This window comes from Drosophila subobscura, chromosome E (assembly GCF_008121235.1).
Source record: "Drosophila subobscura isolate 14011-0131.10 chromosome E, UCBerk_Dsub_1.0, whole genome shotgun sequence".
Taxonomy (NCBI): Eukaryota; Metazoa; Arthropoda; class Insecta; order Diptera; family Drosophilidae; genus Drosophila; species Drosophila subobscura.
In genome coordinates, this window is record NC_048531.1 from 18466318 (window position 1) to 18489328 (window position 23011).

Sequence of the window (23011 nt, forward strand, 5' to 3'; positions counted from 1 at the left end):
GAATCCATCCGAGCCGAAGCTGCGCAGAATCCAACGAGGACTATAAAAGCGTCAGACAGCCAGCATACGACGCATTTGGTTGTCGTCTGCTGCAAGGAAGTGTTCAAGTTGAAACCGAAAAGTCAAAGTGCCAGTGCGCACAGTGGAACTGAACAAACACAAAAGTGAAAGCAAAAGTGAAACTTTAAAGCCCCACAACACATACAGATGTGTAGATGTTGGGGATGCATGTGTGAGGAGAGTGTTTATGCAAGTGTTTGACGTTGAGTTGGCCAAGTGGATTTCTATTTTAGCGCCATTGAACGAAGGCGCCAGCAGGCAACGTGTGAAGAAGGGCTGACGGTTGTTGCCTCTGTGCGTGTGTGTTTGTGTGTGGCACTAAATTGTGCTGTGACTGACTGCAGCTTGTGCACGCTTTAAAAGGCGGCTGAGCACGGCACCGCACGGCAAGACACATTGAGACATTTTGGTAAAGTGCTTAAAGGCATCTCAGTGTCAAGCGATAGACTGACAAGTGCATTGAGTGATTGACACAAGTCCAAAGACAGGAAGAACGAGAAGAGACAGAGACGCTTGGCAAGTGCACTCTGATATTTGGTCACCTTGTAGGAGGACCAGGAAGTGGGCAGCCCAGCCATGTGGAGCAGGCAGCGTATGCGCCATAAGCCGCTTTGGGCCCTAATATCCTTGACCGTTTTGCTGCTGGTCTTGGATAAAAGCAATGCCAACACGGAGACCGATGAGACCACCAGCACATCGGAGCCAGGTGAGCTTTAATTGGATATACATATACACACACATACACATACATATGTACGGTTGTTCAGGTGTGCGTGCAGTTTGACCTTCAGTTAGCATGGAAAGAATAAAAACCCCAAAAACATAGATTATGACAGGCCTCAACTGGGCGCTCTGTCGATGTGCAGGTAGGCACTTTATTAAATGGGATTTCCATGCGATATTCACACACGCACGCACCCAACGAACAGTCAAAGAACCGTACGGAAAGGCCACAAACAGACCAGGAAGACCAGAAGCAGCAGCAGCAGCAAACAGAAGGGAAACAGAAACAGCAACACAGAGAAGGAGAGAGCAGCGGAGAGTAGGAGATGAATGTGCAAAGCGCAAAAGCAAATAACTGGCAGCAAATGAAATATTTCACGGCATCTGCGGCACAAAGGCAATCAAAACGATGGCACAGCGCTCGTTCGACCCAGGCCCAGGCCATGGCCATGGGCAGGCAGCCCTTAATCCCAATCAGAATCAACAAGCAAAGAGTATGGGGAAGGGGGTTACAGCTAGAGAGAGGCGAAGAAAAAACCCAATTGCACGAAAGCTCGTAATGAAGTATGGCCTGGATGTTGGCGAGGAGAGAGAGGCAGCGGCGGCGGCAGCGGCCTTGTGAGGCTGGATAATAGAAATTAATAGCGTCATGTGAGTCGTGCAGGAAGGGGAGAAGTGGCTACAAAGAGGGAATGGGGGAGTGGGAGGTGGTTGCTGTTAATCGACCGACAAGACAGCCTCACACGCAATTTAGTGCCAAGGACCCAAAAGCGATGCGCAAGTAATTAATTCATTTCGACTTCCCCAGCACTGTACCCGCAAAGAGATTTGTGTTCCCTCTTAGCACATTGACAGTGGCGTCTCGCACATTGACAGTGGCGTCTAGTCTGTAGCTGCGACGCAAATGTTTGAAACTTTTGCGACTTTCGTTTTGGCTGTGACGCAGTTGTTGCGTTTGACTTTTTGCGCGTCTCTTTTTGGAGGCAGGGGTACGGGTGCGGGTACGGTGCGCGTTGCACTTTCAATTTTAATTTTGTCAAATATTTACTCCGAATGTAGCGAATGGAATTTCATTTAAATGACTTTCCAATAGGGAAAGAGCGAGAGAAAGAACCAATACGAGAGAGAGAGGGAGAGAGAGAGCGGGAGACATGGATGAAATATGCAATAACCGAAATAGAGACCAAAAAGCCCTGCAGCTACCATTCCCTGCTCTGCCATTTCCTGGCTGGCACTACATATATGTCCCATAAATTGTGGAGCCTGCAGATGGATGACGATGTTGGCCGTGCAGCCAGTGGCGTGGCATCATGGTCACATGTGTCTGTGCGTGTCGCCGCTGCCTTTGCCGCTTAGAACAAAGCTGACTTTGCATTATGCATGCAAATGTGGGACTACAAAAGGGAAAGGCAAAAGGGAAAGGGAAAGGGGTGTGTGGAACGAAACTGTCAAAATCGCAGTTCCAGCAAAAAGAAGAAACCAATGATAGAGAAAAGGCAGCCAGCAAGCAGCAGCAGCAGCAGCAGCAGCAGTTGAAGCCGTAAAACCAACTGACAAAAAGTCGCCATGACATTATGCAGTCCTTATATGAGTGCTAAAAGATAAAGATTACTCGACTTTGGTTTCTCTTCCTTCCATCTGCCATTTTCCATCTTATTCTATGCACAACAGCAGGCAAAGGATAGCTTTGAGGCGGACCTCCCACTGAGATTTTATGTTGCAAAAGAAGTTGAAATGGAAATGGAAGTAGAAATAGAATGGCAACTGCTTCACTTCAGCTCGACTGTGCATGAATGAATGATTTATAGAGCAGCTGTCGAGATGCCAGGCAGAGACTTCAGGCAGTCAGAAATGCTTCTGATATCAGAGCCCGCACAAAATATGAATTTTAGTAACAGTTTTTATTGGCGACAAAACTACTTTCGTCTGACAAGCTTCACTCGAATATTGTTCTTGATGCGCAGTGTAATTCCCATGTGAAAGACAATCGTCTTGGGATCGACCAGCGGCAGTATCCGGAATTTCTTAAGAATAACAGTCATCAGTGTTTTCATCTCTTGCATGGCAAACTTTTGAGCTAAAATGAGGAAATTGAAGTACAGTGCGAAATGTCTATTGCTTTGCCACTTACCAATGCAATTCCGTTGCCCAGCACTGAACGGAATGTAGGCACAGATGGGACGGTTCTGGCTGTTCTCAGGCAGGAAACGCTCTGGGCGAAACTCATTTGGGGCATCCCAGTGCCTGGGATTGCGATGGATGTCGAAGGTGTGTATGTAGATCTGGGTGCTCCTGGGCAGGATGAGTCCATTGGCCAGCTCTGTCTCCTGCACTGTTTGACGGGCTATCAGCGGAAAGGGAGGATACAGCCGCATTGATTCCTTAATAAAGTATTCAAGGTACTTCAGCTTGCTCATCTGATTGATGTCCAGATTGCTAAAGTCATCTAGAAATGAGTAAAACATAAGACTGGGAGTTAGCTGAATCATCTCTCTGCCTACCCTCAATGTGTTGTTCAATTTCCTTGAAGCAGAGCTCCTGCTTGTCCGGATACAGTGACAGGTTCATCAGGGTAAAGATGAGACTTATGGAGCTCACGTCGTAGCCCTCGAACATCAGAGTGTCCACCTCCTCGCAAATGCCAGCATGATCGATCATTCCATCCTTCTCCGCACATATCAGGGTATCGAGCATAGCAAATCGTTTGTGTCTGCTGATAAAACTGCAAAGAAGAAAGAGGGAACAATATCTATCAGACATTCCTTTAAGGAGAGAGACAAGATTCCCCTTACATATCATCATCTGCCGTCTGAGTGGATCTTCTGTAGTCCAGCTCCTCCTCGAGCAGTATCCGCCGCTTGGCAATGATCTCGCTGGAGAAGTCGTGGGCCACTTTCAGGAACGGATCATAGTCCTTGGCCGCAAACAGATTGTAAATGGTGTTGCTCCTAAAGAAGGGATTGCTCAGGCGCCTGACGAAGCTCTGATCGATCATGCGAAAGCTCTCCCTGTAGCGGTCGCCCTTCTCGGCCATCTCATCCAGCTTCACGCCCATTGCAGTCTCTGAAGGAAGAGAGATTAGAGATGGTCGAAGAGGATTTCCGACTTACCACAAATGCAGTTGAGAGTAAATCGGGGTATGAGTTCGCTCAGGGAGACGATGTTCTCGTCTTGAGTGGAAAACTGCTGCACAAACTTCAGACTTTCCGCTCTATTGAAGATGATAGAAGGGATAAGGTATTGCCACATTCAAATAGCTCTCAAATGAACTCACCTGAAGATCTCTTGGAACTGTCCCAGTATATTGAAATGGAATGTTGGTGTCAGCATTCTGCGCCGCGCGTGCCATTTGTCTCCTGTCGATGTGAGCAGACCCGTCTTCAGCGCTGGATGCAGAAAATTGTAGACCAAACCTTTGGCTATCGTCGATTTCTGGTCGGTCAGTATCATCTCGGCAGTTTCCGCATCGATGACGTTGTAACTGGGCATGCCAATGACATATCTGAGATAACTCTTGCCCAGAGTCTTGGACAAGTCGCGCGTAACGTTGAAAAAGCCAGCTATTAAAGATAATAATTGATAAATTGATAGTCCAATCACAGCAATTAATGATAATAATTGATAAATTGAGTGTTGATAGCCCACCGTTGTCTTTGCCGTACAGATCGAAGATGTTTGCAAAGATCGTTCGGCCCTTGGGCGAGGGCACGATGCTCTCCACCGGCCGTCCATCTCTGGTGTACACGCGACGCGAGAAGCAGGCCAGAATGTAGTAGTCTTTGTTGACCTGGTAGAGCCAGTGGACAAGCACGCACAGTGCCACCGTCAGCCACAAGGTAATCATAGTTCCGCTCCGTTAACGCACTCTTGGGCTTCCCTCACGAAACTGCGCAGCCGAGCGATTCATCCATTCAAATGCCGTCGGCACTCGACACCAAAGCTGATAAGATACATGCGTACATAAGAGAGTGCATTTGTGTGTGTGTGTCGCCGTCGTTTTTGTCAGCGCGCTCTCAAATTAATTCAGATTAAACTGTGAAGAGCGAACACGATGCTGTGCGAACGGGTTGGAAGAGAGTTGGGGTAAATGTACCGTTTAGTCATAGCGCACATGGGTATATTGAACATACTATATTCTAAAGCTGGCTTGTAAACGATGCAACGCGATGCATGTTACATATTATCTCAATTCACACATATGTACAAGCACAATGCTGCACTGAATAACAAACTAATTTAGACATTTTTTATATTTTATGTGCTTTGCTTTGAGCTTTGAGCTCTCTCTTTCTGCCCTCTGTCTGATCAAAGCTGCAGAGTGCAAACAAAGCGTGCAGCCGCCTCACACTGTGCGTAAAAGCTCCACGGTCAGAGTCACAACGAGAGCGAAAGCTCCGCGTGCAGCTGCAGCATCGTTTACAACCAGCTTAATATTATTTACTTGTTATGCTGCTGGGCTGATTATGTAGAAAGGCTTTCCATACAAAAAGAGAGTATCCAAACGTCGAATATAAATAACTAATCCCTCTTTTGTTATTAGAAAAAACCAAATCAAACAAACAAAAATAGCCAAAACTTGTTTCTTGCTTCTTTTTGGAGACTTGTGTAGACTTTCTTCATTCTTATAGATGTGTAGACTCGATTTGTGGTGCCAATAGAGATAGATTCGTATATAATAATATGTTGTATTTGTATGTATTTTATTAACTCAGTGCAGGGTATCTTATGTACATGTGCATATTGCTAGTCCGCTGTTTTACTACTCTAACAACGGCAATCTTCGCATCACTTTCGCCTCACAAGCTTCACTTTAATGTTGTTCTGTGTCCGCAGTGTAATTCCCACATTAAAGACGATAGTTTTGGGATCGATCATTGGCAGAATTCGGAACTGTTTGAGTAGGACAACAATCAGAGTTTTCATCTCTTGCATGGCAAACTTTTGACCTAAAAGGAAAAATTTAATTATTAAATTGGTCAAAGTAGGAGCAAATCCCAAAGTGCCTTACCAATGCAATTCCGTTGACCCGCACTGAAGGGAATGTAAGCGTAGGTATGACGATTCTGGCAATTCTCAGGAAGGAAACGCTCCGGACGGAATTCATCTGGAGAGTCCCAGTACTTGGGATTGCGATGAACATCAAAGATGTGAATTGTGACCTCTGAGTGCTCGGGAAGGATGAGGCCATTGGCCAGCTCTGTCTCCTGAGTGGTCTGACGAGCCATGATCGGAACGGAAGGGAACAGCCTCATTGTCTCCTTGATAAAGTATTCCAAGTACTTCAGCTTGCCGAGTTGATTGAGGTCCAAATTGTCAAAGTTGTCTGAAATAGGAAGGAAATTGTAATGGAGTTTTCTCTAGATATCACTCTTCTTACCATCAATGTGCTCTTCGATCTCTTTAAAGCAGAGTTCCTGCTTGTCGGGATACAGCGACATGTTCATCAGACTGAAGATTAAACCAATGGAAGTGGTGTCGTATCCCTCAAACATCAGAGTGTCCACCTCCTCGCATATCCCAGCATGATCGATGAGGCCATCCTTCTCTGCACAAATCAGCGAATCCAGCATAGCAAAACGCTTCTTTCTGCTTACGAAACTATGGAGGAAATAGGGAGACAGATGATAAGATCCCGTGATAAGATTCACTCACATATCATCATCTGCCGTCTGCGTAGCTCTCCTCTGCTCCAGTTCCTCCTCGAGGAGTATTCTCCGCTTGGCAATGATCTCGCTGGAGAAATCGTGAACCACTTTGAGGAACGAATCGTACGTCTTGGCTGCAAACCAATTGTAGATTGTTTTGTTCCACAGAAGGGGATTACTCATCCGACGGATAAAACTCATTTCGATCATGTGAATGCCCGCGCGGTATTTGTCACCCTTCTCGGCCATCTCATCCAGCTTCACGCCCATTGCAGTCTCTGGAAGATGAGAGATTGAGTAACCAATGCCTTCAATATATTTATTTTACCCACCACAAATGCTGTTCAGAGTAAATCTGGGAATAAGATCGCTCAGGGAAACGATGCTCTCGTCTTGATTTTGGAATTGCTGCACAAATTTCAGGCTTTCCGCTCTATTGAAAGGGATGGGAGGTTTACAATCATTCAAGGATCTGTCTAGATTCCTCACCTGAAGATCTCCTGGAACTGTCCCAAAATGTTGAAATGGAATGTGGGTGTCAGCATCTTGCGACGGGCGTGCCATTTTTTTTCTGTGGATGTCAGCAGTCCCGTTCTCAGAGCCGGTTTCAGAAAATCGTACACCAGACCCTTGGTTATCAGCTTCGGATGATTGAGTACATTTTCGGCGTTCTCCGCATCGATAATGTTAATTCCGGGCACCCCATGTTGTATTCCAAGTAGCTTCCACCCATTCTCTTGGACAGCTCTCGAACGTAGCTAAAAATGCCGGCTGTTGGAGTGATAATCATTGACAGAGAGAGAGAGAGAGATAGAGAGAGAGTGTGATGAGAGATTAGTAATGAGATAAGCGAAGAGTGCTCAAGTCTGTCGTGTGTCTGCCTCACCATGATCTTTCCCGTACATATCGAAGCTGTTGGCGAAGATCGTGCGACCCTTGACCAACGGCATAATACTCTCCACGGGTCTGCCATCCTTCGTGCGGACTCGCTTGGAGAAGAAGGCCATTATATAGTAGTCCTTGTTGAGCCGATAGAGCCACAGCACAAGGGCACATAGTGCCACAGTCAACAGTAAGGCAATCATCGCTTCAATCAACCGCTCTGATGGACTTCTCTCGCGAAACTGCGACTCCAAGCGATTCCATCTAACCGAGTGGTCTTTCGACTAATGCCCCCTGTGCTCTCTGTTATGACTAAGCTGATAAGAATGAAGTCTTTTATTAACAACTATGTACAGATGTCTGTACATATGTACAGATGTATGTACATACATATATATGATAAGCGTGTCCGAATTTGTGGTTACACACGGTGAGTCGGCGCTTTTATCACGTAATTCTTATATGCAATTGGGATTTAATTGCCCAGAACTTGTTATTCTGCTACAAATGGGTTATAATAAAATAAGATAATGGAACATTTTGTGCTACACGGTGTAGTTATAGTTGACATGATACATGTAGATACATGGATGTATATACATATGTATGTAGATACGTGATTATGATGTATGGAAATGTAAGCAATGCTCAGGATAAACAATTAACAACTTCAAAGTGTAGTAAAGCTTTGAAGGTTTCTTGATCTTATTTTGTATAAATATTGGAATCATTCCCACTTGCCTTATATTACATTTTCATACCAAAAACCACTACATTTACATAATATTTTAGCCAAAAATAAGTAATCTTCCTTTCTGCATCATTATCTTTGAAATCTGTTACCTACATATATAAAATGTATCATTACTGATTACCTGAAACGCCTTTAAATTGCACACCAAATAAATTTGGGTATCACGAAGTCGAATAATCTAAAAGTTGCTCCCCTACTTATTTGTTTATAAACAAAAACATGAAACAAAATCAAGTAAAACTTGTTCTGTCGATAGTTCATTCTGGCGCAGACTTGCTGTAGAACATTTTTGTGTAGATTAATAGCCCAAACGACATTGATTTTGTTTATATTCAGACACATTGCAGTCGTAGAAGTATCTTACGTTTATTTCCAATCCGGTTCAATGACAGCTAGTTATAATTCTAAGTTACTAACTTAGGTCAAAACCTAAAAATATTATTCACTTTCGCCTCACAAGCTTCACTTTAATGTTGTTCTGTGTCCGCAGTGTAATTCCCACATTAAAGACGATAGTTTTGGGATCGATCATTGGCAGAATTCGGAACTGTTTGAGTAGGACAACAATCAGAGTCTTCATCTCATTCATGGCAAACTTTTGACCTAAAAGGAAGCATAAATTCAAACATTAGAGACGCATAAGTCAACTCTATATGCTGTTCCTTACCAATGCAATTCCGTTGACCCGCACTGAAGGGAATGTAGGCATAGGTATGACGATTCTGACAGTTCTCCGGCAGGAAACGCTCCGGGCGGAACTCATCTGGAGAGTCCCAGTACTTGGGATTGCGATGAACATCAAAGACGTGAATTGTGATTTGGGAGCGCTCGGGAAGGATGAGGCCATTGGCCAGCTCTGTCTCCTGAGTGGTCTGACGAGCCATGATCGGAACGGAAGGGAACAGCCTCATTGTCTCCTTTGATAAAGTATTCCAGGTACTTCAGTTTGTTCAGCTGATTGTTGTCCAGGTTGTCAAAGTTGTCTGAAAGAGGAAGGCAGTTTTAATAGAAATTACTTTAAAGATTCCTCTGTCTACCATCTATGTGCTCTTCGATCTCCTTGAAGCAGAGCTCCTGCTTGTCGGGATACAGGGACATGTTCATCAGGCTGAAAATCAGACCGATAGATGTAGTGTCGTATCCCTCAAACATCAGAGTGTCCACCTCCTCGCATATCCCAGCATGATCGATGAGGCCATCCTTCTCGGCACAAATCAGGGTGTCCAGCATGGCAAAGCGTTTCTTCCTGGTCACAAAACTATGACAGAAATAGAGAGATAATAAAGGAGATTCCCCTTATGCTTTGATCCACTCACATATCATCATCTGCCGTCTGCGTAGCTCTCCTATGTTCCAGTTCCTCCTCCAGGAGTATCCTTCGCTTGGCAATAATCTCGCTGGAGAAATCGTGGACAACCTTGAGGAAAGAATCGTACGTCTTGGCCGCAAACCAATTGTAGATTGTTTTGTTCCACAGAAGGGGATTACTCAACCGACGGATAAAGCTCATTTCGATCATATGAATGCCCGCGCGGTATTTGTCACCCTTCTCGGCCATCTCATCCAGCTTCACGCCCATTGCAGTCTCTGGAAGATGAGAGATTGAGTAACCAATGCCTTCAATATATTTATTTTACCCACCACAAATGCTGTTCAGAGTAAATCTGGGAATAAGATCGCTCAGGGAAACGATGCTCTCGTCTTGGTCTTGAAATTGCTGCACAAATTTCAGGCTTTCCGCTCTATGGCAGGGAAGTTGAGTGGATAAGCGGATAAGGAAGATAACTCTCAAGAGAACTCACCTGAAGATCTCCTGGAATTGTCCCAAAATGTTGAAATGGAATGTGGGTGTCAGCAGCTTGCGGCGGACGTGCCATTTCTTTTCTGTAAAGGAGTCAGGATTAGTTTAGGAATTATTTCATTGTGAATCAACTAACCCGTGGATGTCAGCAGTCCCGTTCTCAGTGCCGGCTGCAGAAAGTCGTACACCATTCCCTTGGTTATCAGCTTTGGATGATTGAGCACATTCTCGGCGTTCTCCGCATCGATAATGTTGAGTAAGGGCACCCCCATGCCATACTGCAGATAGCTTTCGCCCATTCGCTGCGACAGCTCGCGAGAGTAGCTGAACACGCCAGCTGTTTACGAAAGAGTGTGGAAAAGGGAGAGTGTGATGAGATCTGCTCTGCGCTTATCTCGCGTTCTCTTGTGCATGTCTCACCGTGATCTTTTCCGTACATATCGAAGCAATTGGCGAAGATTGTGCGACCTTTGGGCACGGGCACAATGCTCTCCACGGGTCTGCCATCCTTCGTGTGGACTCGCCGCGAGAAAAAGGCCAAAATGTAGTAGTCCTTGTTGACCCTATAGAGCCAGTGCACGACCACAGCCAGGGCCACCGTCAGCCACAAGACGACAATCATTTTTCCAGAACCTCCGAACGCGCGCGCTTCTCACACGAAACTGAGAGACAATGTCGCTGGCGTGGAGCGGCTGCATAAAACATTAATAAGAGCAGCAACAAATACATTTATATATTGTAGAACTTAAAGTGATTAGATTGTGGTGTGTGCGAGTGTATGTGCAGATGTATGAACGTTCATCAAAGTGCATGATTTCAGGCTTGACTGGCGGCGATTTGCGGCAGCCAAACGAAATGTGGAAATATAATTGGAGATCGACTCAACGGAGAACCTGAAATAGTTGCAGCTACTGCAATGAGCTCTCAGCTTAGGCTTTTACTCGTTCGATCATTCTCATGGTATACTTTTTGTTGATATCTTATCAACTTTTCATTAAAGTTTAAACCAAAAGTCTTTAAAAGTACATTTTAGTTGTCTGCCAAGGCAGTACAAGTTTTTCGCTTATCGTTTCCAGTTGCTAATCAACAAAGTGGCTGGTCTTTCAGCGCATATCTGTTCTTACATATCTACATACATTTTTACATACATTTTTACATATTTACATTCCTTCTCCCTGTTGTTGTGTATCTTCTGGCAGCTGCCTTTTGCATTTGCATTAGCAGCTAATTGGCAATTGAATTTTGCAGCAATTACGATTGCAAGTGTTGCAAATAGAATTTCCACTCCCCCCGCGCCAGCTTTACTGTGCGTTTTGACCCACTTTTCTGTTGATGAAATTCAAGAAAATTACCAAATAAATACATGAAAAAATCGAGCGAAAGTGAACGCAAGAGGAGGTGCTGCTGGAAAATATTGCCATTACTTTTTGCATCCAGACTGCACTCAGCTCCACTCAGCTCATGCCAAGGTGTATTTACTTGCAGGGTGACGTCTTCACCACAGCGGAGTCTCTTATCTATCTCTATCCCCTTCTGGCGCTTGTCGCTCTGCGCGTGGTGAATACAGCAGCGGGCAGCGTCACCTTCTAAGTAGATTCACCTTGGGCTGTGCCTCACTCTCACCCTGTTCCCACCACCCCCTGATTACATGCTCAGTGCTCTGCTCGCATGCCAAATGCATATTGGAAATTTGCAATTTCGATTGCACTTCAAAGTCTGTCGCAAGTCGAAGGAAAAGTCGAAGCTGAAGTCGAGGCTAAAGTCGTAGGAAAAGTCGCAGGCAAAGTCGAAGACGAATGGGAAATCGTATGGGAAGTCCTGAAGCCCTAAAGTGGAAGCCAAGTTATTAAATTAGATCACACATGAAATATTCATCGCAAAAGTTCTTTGCCAGTCAAGTGGCAGACCCCCCGCTCCCCTGCAGAAAGCTCCAAAGCTCGCTCTTAACTCTCTCTCTCTCTTCCTCTCCTCCTCTCTTTTGCAGATGCCTCTCCTGGCTGCCGTGCGCCGGATGTTCGCTTCACAATTGTCAAGCCGGATGAGACGACGGAGCAGCCGTACGCCAAGTTTGAGACGACGCAGGTCTACCTGCCCGAGGACTTCACCACGGCCGATGTGGAGTTTGTCGACTCGGTGGCTGGGCGCAATCCCAGCGAGAACCACGCGGCCATTGTGAATCCCTACTCGCTGGATCTGGGCGATGAGCATCTGCATGTGGGCGATGCGGCGGCCAGTTTGGTGGACGATGATGAGCTGGACGACGACGATGAGGAGCCGGGCACGGGCACGGAGGAGGGCAAGAAGCGCATAAACAACAATCGCAAGCAGGGCAAGAAGCGTCGCTCCGGCTCCGGGCGTCGTCGCCGCATCGAGAACGACAACGGGCAGACGGGCAGGGGACGGGGCAGTCGATACAAGCGGCATGCCATACTCCATGATGCAGATGCCTCCGCAGACACGGATCGCTGGGCGGGCAGCAAGCTGGCCGCGGAGGGGGATGTCTACTATGTGCACATTGCCGACATCCTGAAGAGCCGCGAGCCGAATCGTGCGCTGCGCTCCAAGCTGCACAAGCTCAAGCAGAAGGCCAAGATGAGGAAGTGCCTGGCGGAGGGCAACAAGGAGCAGTGTGCCAAGCTCAAGGCAAAGAAGAAGAAGGCGGAGAAGCCCAACAAAGCGGAGGAGGAGGAGGAGCAGAAGCAGCTGCCAGAAGCGGAACCAAAGGAGGAACAGCAGCAGCCGCTGCAGGTGGAGCTGGAGCTGGAGCTGGAGCCGACCTCCAGCCATCATCGCCGACGCGGTGACAGTCACGATGCAGAGCTCGACCAGCGTGACCTGAATCCGCGTTGGCGCAACCGTCGCAGCATCGCTGCTGCCAAGGGTGATCTTGGCGAGCAGACGGAGCTGGAGCTGGAGCTGGAGCTGGAGCAACAGCAGCAAGAACCACTTCGCTACGTGAATCAGTCGAGCAGTGCAGCAGTGGCCCTGCAACGTGTAAAGCGCAAGTCGGGCAAGACCACGGGTGCACTGAGCCGTCCGAAAGGTGGTGGCGACTCCAGTTCGAAGACCACCAGTCGCAAGGACAAGGGTGAGTGTGTGCGCGCCCACATAGCGGCCAGACACTGGCAATGCCACAGTGCCCAATGCTTACTAAAGAATTTGCCGCCGCCTGTCGCTGTCTCGTTGTCTGTCTGTCCGTCTGTGTTGTGCCCCAATCAAATATTTATTTATTTATCCACCAAATCGATGCAGATCGATGCGATGGAAACAACAAAAACAACACACAAAGAGCAACACATAGTTCGAGTCTTTGGCACACGTCCAAAGGCCACTTGATGTCCTTGCAAAAATACTTAGTTCTGGAAGGGCCAAAGAAAGTGGCTTTAATTTGGCTTTATTTGTGGTCCGATTTGGATGAGATAAATGGTGAAATTTCCTACAAATATGCTCTAAACATCTGAGCAAAACTTACACTTTCCTTGCCTAAAAAATGCAGTTACATTTTTGGCTTTTAGTCAATTAAAATGTGCACTTTGACCGCCTCCGAAACTCTCCATTTGCAAGGGCATTAAAAGCCACACACACACATACACACACCACACACACACACCACACACATGCAGACGTACACACATTGAAAAACGGAAGTTTGGAAAGTTGTGGAACGACACACATACTCGAAACATACTCGTAAAAAGCTAATCGCAGTCGCACAGAACCACAGCCACATTGCCATCATCTCCATAGCTCATCATGCCACAGCCCCAATCCTCTGCCCCAGCTATCCTACTGCTTAACACCTGCCTGACACAGTCACCCCTCTGAATCACCCCCTCCGATGGTTACCCCTTTTTAGCTTTTCATTAACGCCTCCCACTTGGACACCGCCTGCCCCCTGACCGCGCTTTATTCATGCTTTATTTGCGCTCTCCCCCCTCGGTCCATATCTTTGTCGTGGTTAGCCGTGCAGACCTGTCCTGTCCTGTCCTGGGACTTTACTTTGCTGGATGGCTGCCCCGTTCCGGACCTTTGTTGCGCTGCTGCAATCCTGCTCAATGATTTTTCCCTTTGTGCCGCTGCTGCCGCCTGTGCCTTGTGGCCATTGTTGCGGCGTGGGTGCTGGCCAGATTCTCGCTCAGTGCAGAGCCCGTTACTCTGTCGCTCTTTCTCTCTATTCTTTCTTTCTTTTTTATGTTTTTGCGCTTTCTATTAGCTATCCTGGCACCCCTTCCACGCGCTGGCATAATATTATCCTTCGTGTTATCTTTGCCTTTTCACTTCTGAAGCTCCTTTTCTCGGAGCTCTTTTTGATGGTTTGCTTAGAAATGAAGTTGTATCCTGTTAAGTGGCCACTCCGCCACTCCTGCCCCTGCCCTGCCCCTGCCCCCTTCCTTATGGTTTTCTTTTAATGCATATCTGAGCAGCGAGCCCCAGCCACAGACCCATTGAAAATGTTCAGTTGGGAGCACTTTTCGCACGTTTCGTGGCGTTCTCAATGGTTTAATGTGTGTGTGTGGCGGACTCTCAAGTGGGGCAGCATTCCTTTTTCGAGTGCTTGGGTCAACCATCAACTCGTTGACACTTTCGGATAGGATCAACCGACATTTTCAGCTCCCCGGTTCAGCCTTCAAGCATTCACATTTATTCATCCGCTCATAGCCGCATCCCGCATCCACATACCGCATCTCTCATCCCGCGCTTGACAGCTCATTAGATGCTTGCTCTATTTGCCCCTCTCAATGTCTATCTACCCCCCGTTTCTTGGCATGTTACATTGCCCATCTCATAACGCCCACACCGTCTGCTCTTCTCGTCTCTCTCTCGTCTCCCCTAAACTCTCCACCATTCAGGCATCTACGACGAGGAGGCCGGCTACTCGCCCGTCCATCCCGACGAGGAATTCGACGAGGACGAGGAGGAGGAGGAGGAAGTCGACATACTGCAGCAGTTCACCGAAGTCTCCGAAATCCGTTTCCCGGGCGAGATTGGACCCATGGGCGATCGTCGCCTGTGCAAGATACGCTGTGTCAAGGGCAAGTGGGTGGGACCGCTGTGCGCCACCAATGAGGAGGGTAAGTGAGCAAAGCAAGCACAGAAAACACAGAAAACGAAATGCACCATGGAACCACACACACACACACAAGATACAGTTACATTTAGCAATAGTTACAGTTGCAGTTTCGCAGTTACATTTATGTCAAGAGAGAAGCAATTTCGATATCATTTATGCAAAATACACACACACGAAGCCAACACGATTGTTGTTTCATTTGTCGCCGCCACTTAATGTTCTCCCCACAACCAATTCCCCCCAACCTCAACTACAATCCCAACAGATGATAACGGGAATGTGAAGTTTCAGCCCCTGTACAAGAGCTGCCACGTGAATCGGATACCGCCGCACTTGCTGCTCAGCTATCGGAACATCTCAGTGGTAAGTGAACGACGAGCCGAGCACAAACGCAACCACAATCCACAATCCACAATCCACCTCCACCACTGCTACAGCACAACATAACATGGCACACGCACACACGCACACACACGTACATGGATCTCTAGGGAACGAAACCAACCAACCAACCAACCACCCAACACCTAAGATCCCTCTCCTCTCTGAAGATCTCACAACTCTCAATAACGGCTTTTGTTCAGTGGAGCTCGCTCTGCCTCCGACGTCGCCCTCTCTCTCTCTCTCTCTCTCTCTTTGACTATCTCTATCCTCATATCAGCTGCACCCAAATCTCTCTCTTTCGCTCTGTCTCTGTCTCTCTGTCAAGTCCAGCGTCATCATGTGCATGCGGATGCCCAAAGAGGGCAACGATTCTCTCTCACTATGTTCTATGTTTTTGGTACTCTCTGATTCTCTCTCTTGCAGACACCGATACCACCAAATCGCGGCTGGCGTAAAACGCGCTTATCCAAATCGACACTTCTCTCAAATACAGAAATTGTGAGTCGTCGTTTATAGACTGGGATGCTGTTGTTGCGTAGAGAATGAATGCTCGTTACGTAGATATGTCAACGAAACAAACACACAAAGATAAACAGAAACACAGATAAACAGTTACCCGCAAAACAGACACACAGAAACACACGTGACTACTCCGGATGTAGCGGGTCCAATTAGTGGGTCCTGTTTAATGGCTTGCGACCACGAATGAGCACGGTCTACATAGATCCATGCACCCCACACACAACACACAGTCCCACAGATAATCGCAGATAAAAATACACTCGCGGGACACACAAGGAGACTTTCTCGGAGTATCCTGCCGTGACCAGAGCCACTTGCCCCCACCCAACAGAAAACAGATCGGGAGACCACATTTGATTTTTCTGCTAACTTTCTCTCTCTTTCTCTCTCTCTCTCTCTGCTACTCTATCTGCATGCTTTCTGCTCTCAATGCCTGCCTTGTGCCTGCCTCTCTTTTGCTCCCCTTTGTCCCCATCCAGAACGTTGGCTGGGATCTGCCGCATGGACACTCGCTGCAGGCCCGCTGCCAGGAATTAGGCATCTACAAGCTGCTCGGGGAGTCGCGTGTGCTCTGCTCCAACGGGCTGTGGGCTCCTCGCATGCCTAGCTGCGTGCCCACCACTGTGCTGACAAACTACTCGGAGGACAGTGCCCCGTCCATTCGCATCAAGATCTTCAATGGCTCCCACTCGTTCGAGCCCTCCGGCGTGATGGCTGTGCCACCGCACAGCACTGTGCTGCTGGACTGCATGTATCCCCGGGTGCGTGGCACCCCCGAGTGGAGCTGGACCAGCTGGTACATGCAGTACGCGACAGGTGAGAGGCATCCGCCTGTGGCAGGAGCTCTTTTGAATCAATTTCCCTCCTCCAGGTTGGTCGCCCGCGCAGGAGGAAAAGGCTGTGCGCTATCGTCTGAGCATCAAGAATATCGAAAACAATGATTCGGGCACCTTTACCTGCACTTCGCCGCGCGGACTGACAAACAGCATTGCCGTCGTGGTGGCCACTTCGACGTGCCCGCAGCTGACAGAGCCGCTGGCGCCGCTCAGGCTGCGCCTCGAGGGCAACAAGCTCGGCCAGCGTGCTCTGTATGAATGCCCTGAGGGCTTCCGGCTGGATGGCGCTTGGAATGCCACCTGCCTGGCCTCCGGCAATTGGTCATCGCCGCCGCCAACATGCCACTCCATCCAATGTCCGCGCCTCGAACTCGACGATCCACATCTCAGTCTCATTGAACTCAATACCTCGGCATGGGGGCGCGCGGTGTTCAAATGCCAGTGGGGTTTCAAGTTGACCGGACCGGCACAGCTGGACTGTGAGCCGACGGGCGTCTGGAGTGGCCCCGTTCCGCGTTGCAAAGGTGAGTGGGGGGAGGATGGGGATTGATAAATTGATAATCCTTTTTTTTGATTTCGTGATTCCCCCTGCACACCACACCGCAGTCATTCAGTGCGTGATGCCAGTGGCGCCGCTCAATGGACGCATTGGGGGTACGAGTCTCAGTCAGCGGCGGTTGACCGTGGGCGCTCTGGTCACATTCAGTTGCAATGATGGGCACACCCTGGTGGGCGAGTCGAGCATCATTTGCACGGAGAACGGATTCTGGTCGCACTCGCCGCCATTTTGTAAGTAGACAACCGCTGCTAACATACACACATAAACGCACAGATATGCTGCGAGAGATCCGAACCCAAATCTTCCGAGTGGGGCCCACTCCACACCAACCATCCAAAATGAATTAATGACTCTTGTGTTGTATTTCCGCTGTAACAATCGACCGATTGCGTTCCCGATACCGATTACGAACCGATACTGATACCGATCACCAATCATCGATCACAAACATACCACCACCACCATGCATGCCCAATGACCATCCATGCAATGCTCTCCATGCTCTCGCCCAACGTGCAGGCAAGTCGCAGTGTCCGTATCCCGGCGACCCGCCCAACGGCCTGATAGCTCCCCTCAAGTTCAACTACGATGCGGGCGACTACCTGAGCGTACAGTGCCGGCCCGGCTTTGTGCAGACCAACGAGGACCACCGGAACACGGGGCCGCCCGAGCGACCGAAGTGCCAGCCGGATGGCAAGTGGTCCGGCCCGCTGCCCAATTGCCGCAGCTACGAGGAGGTGTAACCGCACACAACCATATAGAGCATATCCCAAGACGCCATTCCATTTGATTGATACTTTTGGATCGAGCTGGCAGCCGCCCTAATTTAGTATTATGTGAACATCACCCATCCAAATAAAGTGAATAATGTGGAATGTGTGCTAGAAAAATTCCAAATTCAAGCAGAAAGCAGAAAACAGAAAACAGAACGACAACAAGAACATCAAGAAACCGAGTGATATTTAGATTAACTTAGTGAGAGGTATCAAAATTAATAAATATTTTACTAGATATGTTCATTCCACACCTAAATTATACACATATACACAAATGTATGTATATTTTATTGCATTGCACTACACTACAAAGATATTCTTTAGTCTGAGCTCTCTCGCTCTCTCTCCCGCTGCTAAACAGGCCCACCCCACACGAAAGAAAAGTCACAGTCTTCTCCAAAAGATTAGGTTGATCTCGAGCAAGCTACATGCATATATTCATACACAATATTTATTGTATAGAAGATAATCGTATTTTGTTCTTCTGATTGTACAACTTTTCAAAATAATATTCAGTAATCGTTTCGCTTGAAGTTTGAACAGAATAATTCTTGTACTTGAATATATTAACGAATATTTAATCCAATGCTAATTACAGGTATTTATGTATTACGGTTGCAAATCAAAGTTGCATAACAAATGTAAATGTTGAAACAAACAAAAACCACACACTTACCCACAGTAAATATATACAAACATATGCAGAATGTTAATTCTACTATCAAAATAAATGTTGAACCCCGAAGGAAGCAGCAAAAGAGTTGCACACACATACACAAAATTAGTTAGGAGAAACGAAAAGTAATGCAAAACCAAAGTAAAAGTAAAAGCAAAAGCAAAGCGAAACGAAACGAAATGAAGCCCCTGGATTCCTGGGGGCAATTGAAAGTCATATCCTTTTAATATCTCTCACATGGAGAAGGACATGTGTACCGTACAGAGTGTATAAGCAGCTGCAGTGCATGTGTGGTGTGTAAAGAGATGAACATTTTAAATAAATTACGAATATTGTGTAAAATGCAATTGCCAGTCTTTAACTGTGTTTCTCCTGTCTGTGTGACTTTATCTACCTGCTGAGAGAGAGCGCGTGCATGCCAAACTGAAGAGAAGGTATGGTCAACCCAGTAAGCGGTCTCTGCTTTAAAGCTTCTCACCTGCGCTTGGCTGGCGGAGAGGATCGATGAGAGCGCGGCGACAAGCAAACGCGCGAGAGCTTTACCTTGCACAAAGCTACCTTGCGTTTCATCTGCCTGAAAGAGAATAAGTGTGAGTAAATGGGTGGAGGTGGGGCAAAACAAATAACTGTTTCGACTAAACTTTTGCCAAAGCAAGCGAAAGAGCAGCCAGCCACGCTGAGCGTTTGACTGAAATACAAGAACAAATTGTTCCGTTACCTCATAAACGAGTGTGTGTGCACACATGTGATGTGTGGCTACCTCACCCCGCCCGCTGCACTGTGGGTGTTTCTGTCGCAAATCGTAAGTGAAATTCATTTAGCAACGGAGTGTGGGAGCCCTTTACACCCTCATGTTTTATGTTTGTTTCATTTTTGTCACCACATTTTCCATTTCACTCCATCGTATACAGCTGGAAATTAATTTGTTTTGTTCTGCAGCACCTTCAAACGATTGGAAGGAAGCTTCATTTACCGCCAGCAGCCAGCAGCTCATTTTCCACACATGGCCGCTAAAAACCCCATTGTCGTTTATTCACAGCAGCCACGCCCAGGTGCTGCGCCCTCGGCCCACACATTTAATGGCAATTTGGAGCCTGCGGCGGCGGGGCTGCGGCGTCGGCGTGCGGAACTGGCAGTGGGATTGGGAGAATGCTGCGAAAAAGGTGTCTAAATTGAGATGCCCTGCGTCGTCGCAGGCAGCGGTGCTCCGTGTGTGCGTAATTAAAATTAACTGCTGCTGGCTGCTGTGGTTGCCACAGCTACTGTTGTCTCCTCCTTTTTGAGCCAAATTGGTTTTGCTTGTTTGCCAGTCCCAAAAAATTAATACACACCCCGCCCCCGCGTTTTGGTTGTGCGACATAAAACTCGCATTTAACTTTTAGCGGAGGCAACTTTAAGACGCAAAACTGTGTTGGTATCACTGTGGAACACACATGCAATTAGCCGCGTGCCACGTGGCATGCCCCATCCAGTTGCATATCCATTTCCGATCTGTGCAAAAAGTTGAACAATTTTCATTAGCACCTCGAAAAGTTTCGTTTCACAGTTACGGAAGGAAACGGCAGGGAGAATGGAGGAATGGAGCATGGCAGAAGGGCATTCTCGGATATCCGAGTCAGCTCAAACATATCACAACTGCAATATTTTGTGTCCGTGCTCGGGTCACAACCAATGAACTATGCATGTCACGTAGCTCAAAACCTGCCTCGCCCTCAGCCTGACCTCTTCGCTACCCAACCCCCTACCCACACCCCTTTCATAGTCATAAAAAACGAGCTTGGACCCGTCCGCCCCGCAGCCCTGCTCCGCTCTGGATGTTAAATGCATTCCAAAGCCATGGGGCTAACTGCTCTTGAACTCCCCATAACCCTTGTCTGTGTGTGTGTGTGTGTGTGTGTGTCGCTCCGTGTCAGCCAGGAGACAAAGTGCACTGTTGGCCATAAAGTTATCTATGCCATTTATTCGTAGCATTCGCTGGCTTTAAACTTTTTCAGCTTTCATCTGAAATAGTTGACAAATTTTTCCAGATCTAACATAGGGGCCCAAGCTGGCGTTTTGGTACAAAAATAATCAAAATTCTTGGACCCATTTGTATGCAAAACTCAAGAGCAATTACTCATGGAGACCAAGAGGGAACAAGAGGGAACAAGAGGGACCCATAGAGACCTGAGACACCCATAGGCAGAGCGGCATAAATGAGTTGGGTAAACCTTTGGGATGGGAAAGGAATGGCGTGAAAGTAGCTGCAGATATTCGTATCATTAATCATCAAAGATTGAACTAAACACTTGAATGAATTGGAATTGTGTGATGCTAACATGGGAATAGCCAGAGCAAAACAATCTCCAACAAAATGTAACCCCGAAAACGGACATTTCAGTTCTGTTGCCATGATTCTGCTGAGCAAACATGACAGCTGTCAGTGGATGGGTGGGTATCTATGTATCTGCTGATATCGGTCATGTGCTTTCATATTTGATTAATTAATGTCAGGCTTTGCTCCCGTCCTGCCTCCTGGCCGGCCTGCTTTGCTGCACTCTGCCTCAAAGAGCACATCATAATGAGCTGAAAAGTGCCTCCAGGCTGCTTGTGTAAATATTCGTGGCACACGAAATTGCAATCTGGCAGTGGGTTGGGCTGCCGAATGGGCTTCAATTTGTGTGCAGAGACTCCGTAATTACAGGCTCAACTATCAGACAGGATATGTTTCAGATAGATGAAAAATTGCAGCTCATTTGCGTGTATATTTTAAAGGTTTGACATTGAAGTGCTCTGCTCTGAACTGAGCTGACCGCATCGTTGAGTGTTGAGTTCGCTAATCGACAGTTCGCTTAATTACCTACTGGCTTTGGGGATGCGGTCGTGGCGCTAATTAAAACTTCACACCAGCCAGCCATCAGCCATCAGCCAACCTGCCAGCGACACTTCTTTCCGGCCAAAGCTCAAATATTTGGGTGGCAAAAGGAACTCCAGCTCACACTTGAACTTGTACAGCGACAATGGTTCCCCAAGGAGCATTTTGTTGCGCTCTGCGCTCTAATTAATCCAACAAAGAGAAAGAGAGAGAGAGAGAGAGAGAATCTCTCTCAAGGTGTGTGGCACATTCGATTCAATTCCCACGCACCGCGCTGCCAAGTGATTTATTTCTGCGTGCGGGCGGGTGAGTAGCTGAAATTAACATTTAGATTAAAGCGCGACGAATTAACATTTTTCCATAAATATTTATTTGAGAGTCGGAGATCGGAGACCGGATACTGGTGCAAAAAGTTAAACAGTTTCCACAGCTTTGGGTGCTCCGCGACTCTGAAAGTATTTTGCATTTTGCCACCACGTAATCCGAATCGGATGCGAAAACGAAGAGCAACAATGGACGCGACGCAGTTGAAAAGAAACGAAGAAAGAGCGGGGAACTGGACAGAGCTCCGTGTGCGAAATTTCTTCTTTTTTTGCAGCCAGGCCAAGTCGCAGCTGCAGCTGCTGCTGCTGCTTGAAGGCAGACAATTTATTATAATGCTGATATGCCAGCTCCACTTTTTCTCGCTTTCTGCTCTTTGTTATCATTGATAACAGCGCGGGTATCGAAGCATCTGGCAACCGATATGAACCGGAGCTCCATGTGCAATCATCTGCAATGGAGAGTCGAATAAACAAATGAAGAGCACAAAGATTCTGCCCTTCGGTGGATGGTAATTGAAATGGCGGGAGCACACCCATAATATTCCCCACCCAAAACAAAAACGAGAAGGGACGTGTGAGACGCTTCTTACGCGTCACAACTTTTATACCCGGCACTCAGTACTACATCTGCAACTTAGCGGTTATTTGTCCAATTTTACATTTTTTCTTCATCTGTCATCTACTTCAACAACACTACTCACGCCAACTCGCTCCTTTAGCTCGCCACCCTCCCCTAGAAACACACACTGCAGAGTCAGGGCAGAGTCGCGGCAGAGGCAGCGGCAGAGACGTGTCAGGGGCAGAGGCCAATAAACTGAAGTATCTTTTGGGGGCTGCTTTTGTTCTCAAAAGTATAGCATACTTTCAGGCTGAAAAGTTCCCAATTACATAATAGCGTAGGACAGCCATATCCTGCAGTCCTTGTGGTCCTTGATGGACTCAAGCGATACAGGAGACTCGTACCTTCGCCAGGAGGCATGCCATGTCCTGATCCGACAGGAAACAGCCGAGTTATAGCGTTGAAGGGGATTATATAGAAAAACAATATTCATGGTGGAGTCACAAAGTTGTAGACGACAATCTCCAGCTGCTCCTGCCCGAACACGTACTCCAGAACGCCGCTGACTTTGTCCCATTCCAAGCCC

General features: G+C 47.4%; 4 protein-coding genes across 5 annotated transcripts; 1 reads left to right on the forward strand and 3 right to left on the reverse strand.

The window, feature by feature from the left end:
* The first annotated feature begins 85 nt into the window (after nucleotides 1–85).
* LOC117889856 (locomotion-related protein Hikaru genki) lies at nucleotides 86–19036 on the forward strand. 2 transcript variants are annotated; one of them, XM_034794356.1, is made up of 9 exons: nucleotides 86–766; nucleotides 11850–12953; nucleotides 14716–14937; nucleotides 15202–15299; nucleotides 15744–15818; nucleotides 16322–16658; nucleotides 16714–17202; nucleotides 17285–17467; nucleotides 17757–19036. In XM_034794356.1, the coding sequence occupies exons 1-9, from the start codon at nucleotides 637–639 to the stop codon at nucleotides 17978–17980; spliced, it is 2862 nt and encodes a 953-aa protein (XP_034650247.1). In that variant the 5' UTR covers nucleotides 86–636; the 3' UTR covers nucleotides 17981–19036. The 2 variants fall into 2 exon arrangements, with proteins under 2 accessions (XP_034650247.1, XP_034650248.1); XM_034794357.1 differs by lacking the exon at nucleotides 15744–15818.
* LOC117889857 (cytochrome P450 4p1-like) lies at nucleotides 2670–4679 on the reverse strand. Its single transcript, XM_034794358.1, has 7 exons — nucleotides 4429–4679; nucleotides 4058–4343; nucleotides 3894–3994; nucleotides 3576–3846; nucleotides 3285–3505; nucleotides 2915–3229; nucleotides 2670–2860 (listed from the first exon to the last, which is right to left on the reverse strand). The coding sequence occupies exons 1-7, from the start codon at nucleotides 4625–4627 to the stop codon at nucleotides 2700–2702; spliced, it is 1554 nt and encodes a 517-aa protein (XP_034650249.1). The 5' UTR covers nucleotides 4628–4679; the 3' UTR covers nucleotides 2670–2699.
* Nucleotides 5525–7553, reverse strand: LOC117889859 (cytochrome P450 4p1). Its single transcript, XM_034794360.1, is given in 8 exon segments — nucleotides 5525–5729; nucleotides 5792–6106; nucleotides 6161–6381; nucleotides 6436–6706; nucleotides 6761–6861; nucleotides 6918–7128; nucleotides 7131–7199; nucleotides 7315–7553. Coding segments are annotated over 8 exon segments (1548 nt in total). The 5' UTR covers nucleotides 7514–7553; the 3' UTR covers nucleotides 5525–5568.
* LOC117889858 (cytochrome P450 4p1-like) lies at nucleotides 8506–10515 on the reverse strand. The gene is given in 9 exon segments (XM_034794359.1): nucleotides 8506–8667; nucleotides 8732–8984; nucleotides 8986–9047; nucleotides 9102–9322; nucleotides 9381–9651; nucleotides 9706–9806; nucleotides 9867–9948; nucleotides 10002–10202; nucleotides 10286–10515. Coding segments are annotated over 9 exon segments (1554 nt in total). The 5' UTR covers nucleotides 10488–10515; the 3' UTR covers nucleotide 8506.
* Nucleotides 19037–23011: the final 3975 nt, after the last annotated feature.

Bases quoted from the DNA above. Each gene is read 5' to 3' on its own strand.
- LOC117889856 (XM_034794356.1), top strand. From the start codon at position 637: ATGTGGAGCAGGCAGCGTATGCGCCATAAGCCGCTTTGGGCCCTAATA. The intron at 767-11,849 runs GTGAGCTTTAAT...TCTCTTTTGCAG, and splicing joins CACCAGCACATCGGAGCCAG to ATGCCTCTCCTGGCTGCCGT. The intron at 15,300-15,743 runs GTAAGTGAACGA...TCTCTCTTGCAG, and splicing joins GCTATCGGAACATCTCAGTG to ACACCGATACCACCAAATCG.
- LOC117889857 (XM_034794358.1), bottom strand. From the start codon at position 4,627: ATGATTACCTTGTGGCTGACGGTGGCACTGTGCGTGCTTGTCCACTGG. The intron at 4,344-4,428 runs GTGGGCTATCAA...TATCTTTAATAG, and splicing joins TCTGTACGGCAAAGACAACG to CTGGCTTTTTCAACGTTACG. The intron at 3,847-3,893 runs GTAAGTCGGAAA...CTCTTCCTTCAG, and splicing joins TACTCTCAACTGCATTTGTG to AGACTGCAATGGGCGTGAAG.